General features: G+C 39.1%; 1 protein-coding gene across 4 annotated transcripts in view; it reads right to left on the bottom strand.

Annotated features, from left to right (window-relative positions):
• Window positions 1-14,800, bottom strand: part of CACNB4 (calcium channel, voltage-dependent, beta 4 subunit) — a 266,674-nt gene that overhangs the window by 11,540 nt on the left and 240,334 nt on the right. For all 4 annotated transcript variants that reach the window (XM_012659210.1, XM_012659233.1, XM_012659218.1 and 1 more), the window contains 2 exons: window positions 9,904-10,055; window positions 7,554-7,649 (listed from right to left, as the gene is read on the bottom strand). In XM_012659210.1, coding sequence (XP_012514664.1) covers window positions 7,554-7,649; window positions 9,904-10,055 — 248 coding nt within the window. The remainder of the gene's footprint in view (window positions 1-7,553; window positions 7,650-9,903; window positions 10,056-14,800) is intronic.

Raw genomic sequence — 14,800 nt, 5'->3', positions numbered from 1 at the left:
TCACAGCCAGGATTGCAGAGTCCCAAAGAGAGGACACCCAGGCAGGCAGGACCCACGGCAGAATGTTACTTGAATGAGCCTTACGTCTACTTGGCTCATTCTGCATGTTACATTGTCACTGCTACAGACACAATTAAACATACATTTAATTACAAGTAATTCTAAGAAAGTACTTCTCTTTGCCAATGAATAGGATTTGTATATATCAGCACATGGCTGTTTGCTTAAGCCTCAATCATTGCTAGGAAACTAGCTTTTCTACTGCTAAAAGACAGCTATATGATGGAAGATGATTTGAAACTGCTTTTAGGCTTTCGAAAAGCACAGAGAAAAGCAAGTTTCAGCTTCTGAATGAATACTGACATATGTGGCTTATTTTCAACTAGATAGAATTTCACAGCTTGTGTATCTGTGACGATTTTTCTTTTTAACTGTTTAGGAAATAACACAGCTGAGTAGACCAGAGTGCTACAAAGTCAGTATAAGGGGGAAAAAATTGATTTTAATTATATAAGAAATTCAAAGAGAAGCAATCCAATGAATTATGCAAACCAGGTTTGCCAATTTCTCATAAATGTAAGGTTCAAGGGTAGTCAGCTCCTTCTTATGCAATAGCTGAGGCCTCCTGCAAATGTTTTAGTACATTAATACGTTAATATGAACGCAGAGAGCTACCTAATCAGCAGAAGCCCTGGCAGTGAGCGTTGCCTGCTCAGTGATCCCATGCCCTTGGCGACAGCCCAAAATAAGGGTAACGTTGAGCTGTTTTCAAAGCACTGCCACAGCGAACACCTCTGACGTTCTATGATGGGATATTTTCTTCAGCTGAGGCAGGCAGAAACAGTGTGGCTACCACAGTACATTAAGTAGTGGACAGAGGAGTCAAAAACAAACCATCAAAAATTCAGGCACAGTACAGCTTCCTTTTCTGGATAAACTCTTTCCAGAAAATTAAACATTAAAGCACTATAAATAATCAAGAGTGAAAAACATGCTTCTAGCTCATCCAGTGGGCCGAGAAGTGAAATGACAGGGAAGAAAGAAAGTGAAAGAAAGACTGAAGCTGAAATAACATGGAAAAGAGATTTGCAAGATCTTTTTAAAAAATCGTAAGTATTGAACCATCTGTCTGGTTCTCCATTCACAGAGTAAGATGTGACTATCTTTCCCAGGGAAGCCACCTGAATTAGGGCAAACAACCGTCCTGGTTTGCCAGGGACTGAGTATTTCTGGGGACATGCGACTATCAGTACTAAAACCTGGAAAATCCTGAGCAAATTGGAATCAATGGTCACCCTAGTTTTTACAGAAAATAGTGCTTTTCAGGTCTTACCTTGAGGGAATAGAGCAAGTTCCATTTGTTTCTTTTAAATTATTTTGGGAGGGAAGATATTAGAGAGACTGAGTAAGTCTTCCTTAATGACTGAAATACATACTTTCTAGCACAGAGGGAGAAATCTCATTAAAACTGGTGTATATTGTCTAATATGTTTTAGCTAGGGAAGCTGCCATTGAGTATTTCATAATAAAAAGTTTATAAAACTTAGAAACTAATTTTACAGTTTAATTTTAACTTTTAAAGTTGGTTCATTACTGAATATTAGCTAGATAGGGGAGTAAATATATGCAAACTCTCCCACGACATAAGCATGCCTTTACATCTGCTGTCCCCAATCCCCAGGCCTCGGACTGATACTGTCTGGTCAGTGGCCTGTTAAGAACCAGGCCACACAGCAGGAGGTGAGTGGCAGTGGGCAAGTGATCCAAGCTTCATCTGTATTTACAGCCACTCCCCATCGCTTACATCACCACCTGAGCTCCGCCTCCTGTCAGATCAGTGGTGGCATTAGATTCTGCATTACGGTGAGTTGTATAATTATTTCATTATATATTACAATGTAATAATAATAGAAATAAAGTGCACAGTCAATGTAATGTGCTTGAATCATCCTGACACCATACCTCCCACCCCCAGTCCTTTGGAAAATTGTCTTCCATGAAACCGGTCCCTGTTGCCAAAATGGTTGGGGACTACTGCTTTACATTTACTGGTTGTGCCCAGAGAAAACCTCATGTAAGGCACCTTTCCTATCTCTAAGTGGAACAAAGAAATAGTAGAGGCGAGCATACTTTCATTTCTTTGCTATTAGAATATAGAGAGCCTGAAGCTGACATCGCTTAAAAAAAAAGATTGGCAAATACCATTCAGTAAAATAAAATGGCTGAATGGCACAGACATGTAATGCTCATCATAAAATAACCAACCAATGTCTCTCTCACGTCAAAACTTCTTTATGTTATTAAAACATTTGAGGTCCCGAATACTTAACTCACTGGTCAACTCATGACAGGAAATTAGACTCTAAGTTAAAAGATTTTTAAAAATATCTAGGAGGTCTTATGGGGATAAAGGAGAGCCTACAAATATTATGGGGCTCTAACAGTCCCAGGTAGTTTCCACTTTAATGAGCTAAACAGGAAGGACAATCAGAATTCTTGCTGCTAATTGGTGATAAATGCAAAGAATATAGTGACTTTGATCCCTTTTATAGCTCCTGTCTTAATAATTTGTGACATTCACTGTAGACCCAAACACATTTTCCTCCCAAACCCCTCCCTCCATCCTGTCCGTTCTTATTCTTCAGAGATTATGACAACATCCGACAATGTTAGTGTCTGGAGAAAAGGCATTCAGTATTTTTGTTAAGTTCATATGAATCTGATGTGTTAAATCATAGCATCGGTGGGAATAAACTCTCCCTGACCCTCTATATTCAAGTCATGTGGCTGAAACCCCTGGAAAAGGTGTAGTCCCCTTTGTACTGAGAGAAACTGGATCCCTGTGGCCTCGTTTCATGAAGGAAACATCTGAAATCAATTACTCCTTTTCTCAAAAGCAGTGTTAGGAATTAAATCTGTGGACATCCAGGGGCAGTGAATAATGAATGCGCCATTGTGGAGGGCACTTCAAATAGATGGGTAAAGCTACATGATTCTAAATAATTTAAATAAAATTACTGGAAAAGGGCAGTGGAAAATTACTGCTGCGAGAGCAATACGGACGAAGGATACTGGGCACTACCACTCCCTTCAGAGTGCTTGTGTTTAATAGAATAAATCTAAGTCCACTCAGCAATAGCAAATGATGGATAGAAGAGAACTACTATAGTTACTGTAATGTTAGAGGCCTGCAAGATTCTGCCGAGGAGATGAGTTCCGCTCTTACAGAGAGAACGATCGATGTCATTTCACACACACAAAAACATTACACAGCTCAAAGAGCCACAGGGTCAGCTCTTGGTAACACAAGCCAGATTGTAACCAAGTAGGATTAAAGGATTACATTTCATTTATGTATTCAATTGTCCGTCTCTCTGCTTTTCTCACCACGCATTATGTAGCTCTTATTACCATGGTATTGGGGCAATTTGAACTTGGCCTTCTTAAAATGTCCTATTTTCAACTTCTCTGAAGACCAAAGGGTACCAACACCTGGTAGAAGCAAAATGAAATCTAAAAATATAGTATATAGAGGTATACTGGAAATACAAAATCAGGCTGATCATATAAAAAAAAAAATACAAGATGGGCTTGCAGCTCCTAGTCCCATAAGCCCCCTTTCTGTCTGCATCCCATCTTTTTTTCCTGTGAATCCAGACTGGACAAAAAGAGGAAAATCCTCCCTCTTCCAGAGTAAACTAGCTAGTAAGTAGCCCATCTCCCAGTTCACCTTTCTGTCTATGGCAAACTGAAAATGGCCACAAATTCTTTAACATTCCGCATCAAGATAGAGGATTGTGTCTCCTCTCCTTGAATCTGGAGAGCCTCTGTGACTATTTTGATCAACAGAATGCTGTGGACGTGATGCTGTGCTGGTAGGAAAGCCCAGGCCTTAGGAGATTGGAATCCTTCCTCTTGGAGCCTGCGAGCTGCCATGCAAGAAGGCTGTATCCCTGCCGGAGAGAGCCCATGGAAAGACCCTCACACCACTCAGAGAGGGAGGAGAGCTGGTTGAGCCCAGCCTTTTAGCCATCCCTGCTAAGGGACCAGGTGAGCTGCCCCCTGAATGCCACCAAAGTGGCTGTTGTTTGGAGTCTCTATGTTTGGGGGTAGTTTATGGCACAGTAATAGAAAGCCATGACGTTAGCCTGAGTGGCAACTTTGGTCAGCTGTCTAAATCAGGCTTGCCTCCTGCTTCCACAGAGCTTGACTGAAATATAGCTCATTTGTTTACACATTGTCTGGGGCTGCTTTCCTGTTACAAAGGCAGAGTTGAGTAGCTTTGCAAAAGGAGACCATATGCCCACAAAACCTAAAATATTTACTATCTGGCCGTTTACTAAAAAAAGTTTACTGACCTCTCTCCTAGAAAAAGCCTTACCTATGAAACCCGTGATTCTCTCGCAAGGAGAGTATATAATAACTAACCTGTTGCCAGTCACCACCTAAAGTTTTGCTAGACTAGGAGACAGAGATCTCTGTCTCACTGGCTTTGGCCAAGGCATATGCCCTTTGGAAAACCAGTTCATCTCTCTTGGTCTCAGTTCCCCTCATTTGTAAAATGAGGAGATTGGACTGGATCAGTCTTTCCCTAGGAGTATTCCATGAAACACTAGACCTATAGGATACTCTATAGTCACATTTTAGGGCAAGCACTGCATACTATATGTCCTATTGGAGACATAAAATACACATTAGCATATTCAGGGTTCTGCAGTAAAGAAACCAGACTACCTTTGTTTACGTAAGTGTTTTCTCAAACATTTTTGGTATCGGGGCTCTTTTCCCATAACACCTGCTGACATCACATGGAACCCATACTGTAAACAACATACTCCAGGAAAGACTATACTGGGTGCTCCTGAAAGTCCCTTTTTGCTCTCATAGTCCCTGAATCTAGGATTTATTCTTCTTGCTGCAGAGAGTTAACTTTTTTCAGTGCTCTTTTAGACTTCCCTTTCCAAAAACTGTTGCCTTTAATTTCTGAGCAATGTGAGACTCTGCCAGTGTAACCTGCTGATTTTTCAGACTGGAGATACAGTGGCCAATTAAGCAAGTTGCAAATTCTCTTAAAGGAATTAAAATGACACAGTGATCACCAATCTTTGGGTGACAATTATAATTATGGTCTTGAAGTAAAGTAGGGACAAATGCAGACACATTTTTAAATTACTACTGGTTTTTATAATCTGAAGATTTCTCCACATGCACCAAAATAGAGTATATGATTCCTTCTTAGCATTACAAATGCTATTCATACATTATCAAGTGAACATGTTTAATAAACAGTGCATAGAAAATGTTAGATACAAAGTAATCTTACCTATCCAGACTGCTTGTTTAAAATTTCAAGTTTTCTGACCAATTATATAAAACAAGGACATGTTTATTCTACTGAGATAAGGATAGGGCAAGGCTGTCTTTCCAGCTATGGGGCCCTTTGAAATGCCTGACCCAGGTACAAATCCTAAGGTAGCTCACAGTAAAACTTGCATTTATGTATGCACATATCTTTTCTTAGTTCCAGCTATTCCAAACAGCGTTTTTTTAGACAAGATCTCATTATGTTGCCCAGGTTGGTCTCTAACTCCTAGGCTCAAGCAATCCTCCCGTCTTAGCCTCCCCAGTAGCTGGGACTCCAGGTACATGCCACTGCGCCAGGCCCAGCTATTTCGGATGCAGCAAGTTGTACTGGATGCACAACCACTCAATGATCAACCCTCTCAACAGCTAAAATACCTCAATTTTAATAAGATACCAGTATTTTCTCTAGTAATTATTAGGAATAAATATTAATAAACTCATTCTTATAAAAAGATGACATTTTCTCCAATAAATCTCCTGCACTTCTAATTCCATTTAGGTGTCTGTTTCCCAGAAGACCAAACTGATAGAACCATCTTTTTAAGATTGTTCTAAAAATTGGAGATAATAGCATAGTTCCTGGCTTTTGGTAGCTTTACAACAAAGATGATCTTCCATCAACTGTGAAGTGTTATAGGACCAGGGGCTGGGTAATACATCCTTCTGTATCTGCTTAGTACTTTAATCTTATATTCCACTGCATAAGTGGATTTCATCAGTAGGCAATGTGAAGTTAAATTTCTTAACATAGCTCTCCACGCTCCAAGCTATCCAGATTATCTGCAGGGTAGGTAACCAGGTGTGTATGTAGGGGGAGAAGGGGTTACGAGGGGAGGAAACTGGCTTTAGAGCCAGATAGATCTAGATCTAATCCTAACTTGCTATGTAACCTTGGGAAAGTCATTTAATCCCTCTGTTTTCAGTTGCCTTAACTATAAAATGGGGACAATATTGCCTATTTTACTAGGTAACTGTGAGGATTAGAGATTATGTAAAGCATCTAACATACTGTGGGCCCATTGTAAGCATCTAATGAAAAGATGCATTATTACTTTTATTGTCTATACATCCTTTGATACATCTACTCATTCAACAACTATTTATTATGGGTCTACTGTGATAGGGAACCGAGCTATGACAGTGAACCAGAGAGGTACAGGTTCTTACAGAGTCTAACAGACCAGACATGTCATAGTGCAAAGCGTATCCGGTAATTATAACAGAAACACTTAGACTGTGCTTCTTATGTGTCCGCCACTGTCCTAAGAACTTTACCACACATTCACTCATTGGAACCTTACATCAATCCCATAAAGTAAGCACTTGCCATAATTACATAACTAGTTAGTGTGGATTTGAACCCTGGCCTCTGGCTCCAGAGTCTGTGCTTTTAACAACTATGCTGTGTTGCGTCTCTGAACATTCGAATTGGATTTTATGCTTCCACAGAGTATAAACAATCCCACACAAGTATATAAAACAATCTAGTGATTCAATTGAGTAAGAAACACAGTTATTTCCTTTAGAGAAACGTGGGCACAGAAATAGTAAGTCAGTGGAGCACGTGAAGACACACTGGCCACTGGAGACCCAGTGCCACGTGGGAGCAGTCCCCTCCCCAACCTCACGCCCCCCACTCCGGCCTCTGACCCAGCAGCGGTCTCCTGGCAATGGCACTAGGAGAAGAGTTGCTATCATTTAGTTTTTCACCTCACTCAACCCTGAACCTGTCATCTGCTGTAACCACGAGGCTTCTCCAGTTCTAATCAATTCTTGACCTTCGACATCAGAATCTTTTATGCCTGGCAGAACTTTCTGGCAGAAAAGTAAAGGAAAGTCAAATTGGCGTGTTTTATTTTGTTCTTTTATGTTCTTAAAAGTGTCCACGTGACTGGAGGTCGGATGCTAAGTGGTTTGCTGAGTGTTTGCAAGGTAATTAAGGTAGCATAAGGAGGCAGACACTGGACGCTAAATTCATTTCTTATCACAAGGCAAACACCATCCAGTTCTGGATGCCTGAGTACAACCAAAACAACAGAGGCAGCTTGTGGCAAGAAGTCCTTTAGATTTATGACAACAAACTATCATCACCGTCATTCTAGAATAAAAATGACAAAGCTAATATGAAAAAAAAATTCACCCTCTTCTAACTAACCAAGAATGATCAAGAGAAAAATGATTATACTTACTGGGGGGCATTGTGCAAGTTTATCAGCTGCCACCAGTTGAACGTTCAAGTGTTTACTTTGGGACTTTCCTCTGGATTTAATCAACCGCTGTAAAACCTGATGGAAGAAGATATGAAGCTGAGGCATAGCTGAGGCATTATCAAAGAGTTGAAAGAAAACCAAATAAACCAGGATCTTTTTAATGGTCTGTGTAGTCCTGAGTTATTACTAATAGTTATACTAATAGTTATAGTTATACTAATAGTTATACTAATAGTTATTACTAATAGTTATAGTAGAGAAGAAATACAGGGTGAGAAATCATATAGATAAGCCTGTAATGATGTCATCCACCTACGCGGGCTTTCAGTTACAGTGGATTTGACATGTTCATGCTATTCTAGCTCTGTATAAAGTCTTAGAGGAATCCCGAGTTTCTACCCCATATTTTACTCACAGATTTCAAAGAGAGCTTTGCAAAAATGGAGGGACTGGTCTGTACTCGGCATTTTTTTTTTTTTTTTGAGACAAGATCTTGCTCTGTTGCCAGGACTAGAGTACAGTAGTGTCATCACAGCTCACTGCAACCTCAAACTCCTGGGCTCAAGCTATCCTCCTGCCTCAGCCTCCTGATTAACTGGGACTACAAGCACGCCCCATCACACCTGGCTAATTTTTTAACCTTTTTTGTAAAGATGAGATCTTGCTACATTGCCCAGGCTGGTCTCAAACTGTTGGGCTCAAGTGATTCTCCTGCCTCGGCCTCCCAAAGTGCTAGTGTTACAGGTGTGAGCCACCATGCTTGGCCATACCAGGTCATTTATGTTGAGTAATATTTTGGTTCACTATCTCCATGTCAGATAAATATCAGAGTCATGTACATATTTGGTCCTTTTTGTCACTGATAATTAATGACCCATTCCAGTTTAATTTTACATTAATCAGACTATTTCATGATTGGAAATCTAGGCAAAGTATTTGCTTTGATATATGGCTACATATAAACCAGTGATATATCTATCTTTTGGCCACTGCTGTAACTGCATTTGGCCATATACTCCATCTGCCTTGGCCCTCCCAATCCCCCAAAACAGTACTAATCTATGAGGCTCTATGATACCCCAGCACACAGGTCTGTGAGAGCCCCTGTTCCTGCACTTAAGGACACCATAGTGTCATGGGCAGTGGGAGGGGCCAATCTCTCCTTCACTGCCGGGAAAGGTGCTTGAACCCCCAGCAGCTCTAGGTCCAGGTGGTCAAGGTAATTTCAATCCATTCTACTGATTCTCAAAAAGCCCTTGTTTGGTCAGGATTCCCAAGTCCGCTGCACACAAGCATTGCCTGAAGAGATGGAAGGCTGAGGAGCTCAGAAGCTTTGGAGAAGGGCACAGTTTCTTTGGACATTCTCCACTCATGAGAGGAGAACTTGCATGAAAGCACTAAAATACACTCTAGCAGGCACTGAAAAGAGACTGATTATTAAGATCAGGGGTCCCCAACCTATGGTGAGTTGTATAATTATTTTGTCATATATTACAATGTAATAATAATAGAAATAACGTACACAATAAATGTAATGAGCTTGAATCATCCCTAAACCATCCCCCCATCCCCGGTCCATGGAAAAATTGTCTTCCATGAAACTGGTCCCTGGTGCCAAAAAGGTTGAGCACTGCTGATTAAGATAGTACCTCCCAAGGGTATCTATTTCATATTAACTTTTTAGAACATCATCACTTTTTTAAAATGAAAGAACACCCAAGTCAAAAGAAATTGATTTGGAACTGTTTCATTTTTATTTTTACTTCCCCCAATGGCATAAAGATACATGGTAAATTTTCCATTGTGCTTAATCATGGAATAAACTATATTCCTCAGAGGACCTAACCTAAGCACGAACGTCAGGGTCTGTAACATTTCCATAAGAGATGTTTATACAGTGATATTTTATTTTATATATGACTAATATAGATACTTTTCTTGAATTATGTAGTCTTTCAACTAGGGAGAGAATATTGGTGATACAAGAATCAATATTATCCAAGAAATTTACTAATAGAACCTATAGTCTATGAAAAGCCAGAATCTACTTTTCCTCAGCATTTTTAATTTTTTGTTTCTATTATACACTTGCATACCTGTACGGTTTGCGAACCACAGTAGACAATAAGCTTCTTGAAGAAATAGACTATTATATTTTTATTTGCTATCTCCAATTCGTAGAATCTGTACACTGTGAAAATTTTAAAATGTGCCCATTAACAGAGTCTCCACAAGACATTCTCTTTGCCCACTAACAAAAAAACACAGAGCAAAGAATATTTCAAAAGAAATGTGCTTCCAATCCTTAAGACAGAAATGAGCTAATTACCTTTGGAGATGAGACTTTCACATGAACAATAATTGGTGCTAAGGAAGTCTTTATAAGTTGTGCTGGGTGATTGATGGTGTCTGCATCAAGAACAACCAGTTGCAAAGATCTTGCCAACTCAAAGATTCTTTCAATTTCACTTTGTACTTCCGCTGAAAAGAGAAATAATAAATAGGTCTTGGTTATTCTTATTAATTAGTTCTTATATTTAAAAGAAATAGTATGCTTTCAGATATGTTTGTCTTGTCTACATTGCAAATAAGACATTTTGAATTTTCATAGTCCTGTCTAATTTAAGATCTTTTCTAAATATAGAGAGAGATGGGTTGAGTTTTGCATAAAACTAGCTGGTGAAAAAAACTGAGATGCCTCTCTTGATTTGCTTCTTACACTCAACCTAATATTTAGCTATTTATGTAGCTATGGTGATTTTTTTGTGTGTTGTTTTGATTGTTGCTTTGTTCTAAAGAACTTTCATTTTAGCTATAGAAGCTGAAACCACATTTAGGAAACAACAGAAATACATGTGCAAAGCAACATCACATGGAAAATAAATGACACTGAAATATTTCTATCTATCAACATGTTATATATTAATATTTTGTGGATATGCTTTTTTAAAAAAAAAAACCTCACAACTCACCTGTTTTGATTGATATGCATAGTTTTGCACTCCTGGTTAATGTTCTGGGTCTACTCTTAAAATTAGCATATTACTAAGTCTGGCTGAATTTAAGGATTGGAGCCAGTGGACTTGTTCTAAAGCATAATTATCTTCAGTATTTTAAAAAAACAAAACTAAGGCCAATTATATTAAAATGCTACAATGCATCTAGATGTGTATATATTTGGCTGGATGTAACAGCCAAGTCACCCAAAACTGCATTTGAGTCTGGTCAAATGAAAAATTTACTTCTTTTAAATGTGGGCAGCAATACAGCTATTTTTTGAAATGGAAAACAGATTATCAAAACATAATATGGTGGCTGGGCGCGGTGGCTCACGCCTGTAATCCTAGCTCTCTGGGAGGCTGAGGCGGGCAGATTGTTTGAGCTCAGGAGTTTGAGACCAGCCTGAGCAAGAGCAAGACCCCGTCTCTCCTAAAATTAGAAAGAAATTAATTGAACAACTAAAAATATATAGAAAAAAATTAGCCGGGCACGGTGGCGCATGCCTGTAGTCCCAGCTACTCGGGAGGCTGAGGCAGGAGGATCGCTTGAGCCCAGGAGTTTGAGGTTGCTGTGAGCTAGGCTGACGCCACGGCACTCTAGCCCGGGCAACACAGTGAGACTCTGTCTCAAAAAATAATAATAATAATAATAATATGGCTTTCAGAAATACAAAAAAAATTTATATATATTTTATAAATCACCCAATTTATTGGGTCATGCCCAAAGTTTGAATTAGACTACTTAATTTTCAGGAAAGATGATTTTGCTTTGTTTTTTTTTTACTTATTTTTATTTTTTGGCTACAGGTGTGACCTAACAATGTTGTAATCTGGTCCAATGTACAAAGAGTAGACAAAGCCACCTGACTTAAATTATTTTAAAGATGGCCTAAGTGGTTGGGAGGGGCAGGGTAAGTCTTATTATTTGTGCTAAAGGAGATGGCTCAACCTGGACCTGGTAAAGGGAGGTCCTGCGTGGAGGTCAGGGGATTGTCTTTAGTGGAGATGGGATGATCAGAATCATCAACTATAGTTGAACAGTAATTGCCTGAAGCTGAGAAGCCATCCTTTAAAAGCTCTGGATTTCTACTCATTAGGGGGACGATGGCATTTCAGACAGAAGTCTGCATCCTCCCCCTTTGCTGGCAAAGTAATAAAATGTCTCTTTCCTTCCTTCTCAAAAAAAAAAATAATCATAAATATGGCCTGGGAAAAAGGTAACGTTGCTCTAAATATCCTCATTGTAAAGGGTCTGTGATTTGCTTTGCTTATCCAGCATAAATTGAAGTTCACATCATCCACCAAAAATCTCCCCCTTCCTTAAACGAAAGGATTGACAGCGTGTGCAGGATCATGAATACTCAAGTCAATCACGTAACTCTATTTTCCTGGGCTTTGCACAATAACATAAAATTCTTATTTCCCATAGAATCATCAAGGTTTATGGCATGATCTGTATTAAAAAGTATGAATTTGAAGAGTCAACATATCTATGACTTTTCATTTTACCTAATACCAGTGGCCTAAAAGATGTCATGTTGCTTTGAAAGGTGACTAGCTTTTGGGATATCAATGTAAAGAAACTGGACAAGTAGGCTTATTTGCCAAATTTTTCTGAAATCGTATTTTTAAATTTGTTAGTAAAATAAATATATCTGTCCTTTTTTTCTCACATGTCAGAAACAGTTAAGAATTTTTTTTTTCCTTTGGAAGGAAGTTTGGAAAATAAAGTCAATTTTACTGTAGTAAGTTTCAGCATCAAGATGTTGGGGTATGCTCTCCATTTGCTATTTCCATTAAACCGCCACTGTTTTAAGGGAGCTCCTGGCCAGGACTATGCTGGAACAAGTCTATATTGTTTTAATCTTCAAATCTGAAAACAATATTTTCTGAGGCAGCAAAAAGACAATGATGCAAACTGAACTGCCCTGGTACAAGGAACCCTCAAGACATTCTGAGTCTCTGTGTAAATAACTCAGAAATACCTAGGCCTTATTTACTCTGCGCCAGCAATGAGGTTAAGTGTGGTTTTTGACAGAAGCAGGACAGGCACACCTACTGTTTAACCAAGATGAAACTCTTAGGCAACCAGCACTCTGACATAAGCAGAGAGGTGTGTGGGCAGAGCAAGCCAGGAAGGAGGATGCAAGGGCCACACTAAATCCTGGGCTGGGCCCAATATTTGGATAATATGTACATAGAATGTAATAAGTAAATTTTACGTGTGAGGAAGAGACAGGTATATTTATCTACATAGCTTATTTTTTAAAGAAAAATAAATCTCAACCAAATCAGACAATCTTAGCTCCCCAGACTGATTCTTACAAGGGTTCCGAAGCAGGTTTCCTCATAACCCTATTCCAGTCACATGGAGCCATGGCAGTCATGGACTATGATGCTAGAGGACCTCAATGAAGACCTCTATAAGCTGACCACTACTGATCTGGAAAGGTCTACCTCTTTCCAAGATCTGTCATTGATAATTTTCCCTATACCTAAATCTGTACATATTTCTCCCGTGCATAAAATACTTCAATGGCTCCCTAGGGCCTGAAGCACCATTTCCCAAAGTCAGTACCCGGAAACAGTAATCTCATAAGATATCCTATGGAAAGAAGGGGGTTTTATGCAAAGGATGTATTGCATACTGTAGTAGCTTCTCTTGGAATTTCAAACATGTAATATCCTTCATATCTTAAAAGCCCCTAAGGAGTCTTGCAGAGAAGAAACCTGCCAGCTGTTTAATTCATCATTTCCAAATTTATTTGACCATGGAAAACATTTTGAATGTAACAACTATTAATATCTTGTAAAATTAACATTTCATGAAATCTATTTTGGAGGTCTCTTTAGCAAAGGTTCAGTCTACTCGTCCAGTCTCTGTTACTCTCGAGCCAGACCCCTACTCCCCTTTTCTAAGCATGCTATGAACAAATCTACTTGTTTCTCAACCATACATTTCTTTTATATGCCAATGTCTTTGTATATTCTTATCTGTCTTGAAGAACCAGCTCAAATATAACTTCTGTGAAGTCTTCTCACACATCGCTTGCCTCCTACCCTTTTTCTTTATACCCCTAGCTCTTTGTTCATAATTCTGTTATCAGAGAGTATTTTAACCATCTGTCCCTTCTTTCTCTTTGCCCATGGATAAGATACTATGTCTTAGTTTTGTCTGTATTTCCAAAGTCTAGCATAATGCATGGCACATAACAAGTGTTCAATAAACATTTGATGAAGGAATCTACAAATGAGCATCAATATGCAGACAAATGGACATAAGTAGATCACACAATGGCTATTAAAATAGATTGCCATTAAATTAACTACAATGGTAGTGGGCATATGACTTACAGTGTAAAGGTAAAAACCATGAACTGAGATCTACTTTGTTTCTTCCTCAATATTTACACTAACCCCACTGACTAGCCTGTAAGGAATGACTTTAGAGAATACCCATGAAGGCCTTAGGAGGTGTCAATAGTTGCAGGAGTCAGGCAACCCAGCTTATGCTTTTAAGTGTCTTTTAGCCTCTCATCATACATCAGAGGAAGGAGTGGTTAAAAGCCAAAGACACTATGAGGAGTTAGAAAGAGGGTGGAAGACAGGAGAGCAGAGAATAGATGCTTGTTTGAGAAATCTCCAACCTAATTGAACATCCTTGTCAGCTATGATATTTGACTTTAGTCAGTTACCTAATCTGATTCAATACCAACACTGCCATTGCAACCTCCTCAAGCTCAAAATACTTTAAGAATGTTTCACTCTGAATGTGGAAGGCTCTAAATACAGGACTAAAGAAGGAATGACTAATCTCAGGGATCTTCCCTTCTCAAGTGCCGACCATTATTCCATTTGGTATGTTTAGCATTCTCCCACAAGGCAACCATCCAACAAACATTTATTGGCAATTACCATGTGCCAATCCCACACTGGGAAACACAGATATTAACAATACTTTGTGTCTTCTTTACAACTTGCACAATCCTTGGCTCAGGTCAAGGCCCAGCCATCAGTGGATTCTTGATGGGATGTTAGGGCATGCACTCCATCTTAGAAACCCTGATTTGTTACGTTTTCTATCATCCATAGAGCTAATTTCAATAGTTTAGAAAATGTAGAGGCATGGAAGATCCCTATCTGTCTTTCCTAGTTAGCACAAGTTGTCCTCAGAATGTGAATGCAAAAGAGAATCCTAGGAAGTTATGAGTGGACTACACCACTCTT

This window comes from Propithecus coquereli, unplaced genomic scaffold, assembly GCF_000956105.1.
Source record: "Propithecus coquereli isolate 6110/MARCELLA unplaced genomic scaffold, Pcoq_1.0 Scaffold118, whole genome shotgun sequence".
Taxonomy (NCBI): domain Eukaryota; kingdom Metazoa; phylum Chordata; class Mammalia; order Primates; family Indriidae; genus Propithecus; species Propithecus coquereli.
Note: the sequence above shows the minus strand (reverse complement) of the source record. Positions and strands in the feature narration are given on the sequence as shown.